We start from the raw sequence: 1,263 nt of genomic DNA on the forward strand, positions 1-1,263 counted from the left end.
TAGGTTATAGCTAGGTTACAGTGGTTAGGTTATGCCACTCTTTCTGTATTACACTTATATTTTCTACTAAGTATCTTTACTTATACTTTCTTAGAAGCAGTACTTTTATTTGTAATTTAGAGAAAAATATACATATTATCTAAATCTTGACCCCTTTTATATAATATTGAATATTGGCAGAGATAGTAATACAATATAATACTAGGCAGTAAATGGACTTAGTGCGAAGATCCGTTATTGCGGAGTGGCCGCTATGATCCTCCGTAGCCAGCCGTTCCTAGTAATTGATTCCACATAGTAAAGTGAAACAACTACTTCGATGGCCATCCCCGCTGCCTATTTGGCCATCCCAAATATCATATAACATCCATACCATAACCTCAACTATCTCACTGAATATAGCCCCATCTACTCAACTCCACCACAACCCCTAAGAAATGGCCCTGAGGGCATTCAAAACACGTGTCTTCATAGCCACAAGCCTAGACGGCTACATTGCGCGCGAAAACCACGACGTCACATGGCTCACATCGCCACCCAAAAACACCCATCACCTTCCTCCCACATCACCCAGAAGAGTGGACACAATTGAGCAACACATGTCTCGCGTAGACTGCATGATAATGGGTCGCAGAACTTACGACTTTTGCATTTCTCTGCCTGAGTGGCCATATGCCAAGAAACGAACTTTTGTTCTTAGTAGGAGTATGGCACCGGGAGTTTATGTGGCTAAAGACATTGAAGTGGAGGTTGTAGGGTCGTTGGATGAGGCAAAAGATGTGTTTGAGAAGGAAAGGTTAGGTTGTGTGTATGTTGATGGGGGGGAGCTTGTGACTGAGTTTTTGAGAAGGGGTTGGGTTGATGAGATGGTCGTGACGACTGCGCCTGTGCTTTTGGGCGATGGCATTCGCTTGTTTGGAGGGTTGGAGGGGGATGTTAGGTTCACGCTTGTGGGGGTGGATGCTATTGAGGAGGGGATGGTTTCGGTTCATTATACTGCTGTAAATGCTAAGGATGGATAGGTACAGCTGTGGTTTTGGCGGGTGGATTCGGGCCGTAAAATGTTCGTACGGTTTTATATCATTTTGGAAGAGCCTGTCAGTGATATAAGGATACTCTCTAGACGGCGCATAATAGTAGCCAGAACCAGAAAATAAGAGTGTTGTTGTTAAAACCAACTGAGTGCAGCTTAAAAATAATCTTAGAAAGGAAATTTAGAAAAACAATCGTATATTACCCTAACTGGTGACCTCACGCAGTCAA

The 1,263-nt window shown here is 43.2% G+C and overlaps 1 protein-coding gene across 1 annotated transcript; it reads left to right on the plus strand.

The window, feature by feature from the left end:
* Positions 1–325: 325 nt before the first annotated feature.
* BDV38DRAFT_266733 (dihydrofolate reductase family protein) lies at positions 326–1,030 on the plus strand. The gene has a single exon (XM_032056470.1). It carries the CDS (start codon positions 438–440, stop codon positions 1,020–1,022), a length of 585 nt encoding a protein of 194 aa, XP_031906722.1. The 5' UTR covers positions 326–437; the 3' UTR covers positions 1,023–1,030.
* The last annotated feature ends 233 nt before the right edge of the window (positions 1,031–1,263 follow it).

Source organism: Aspergillus pseudotamarii, assembly GCF_009193445.1.
Source record: "Aspergillus pseudotamarii strain CBS 117625 unplaced genomic scaffold BDV38scaffold_188, whole genome shotgun sequence".
Taxonomy (NCBI): Eukaryota; Fungi; Ascomycota; class Eurotiomycetes; order Eurotiales; family Aspergillaceae; genus Aspergillus; species Aspergillus pseudotamarii.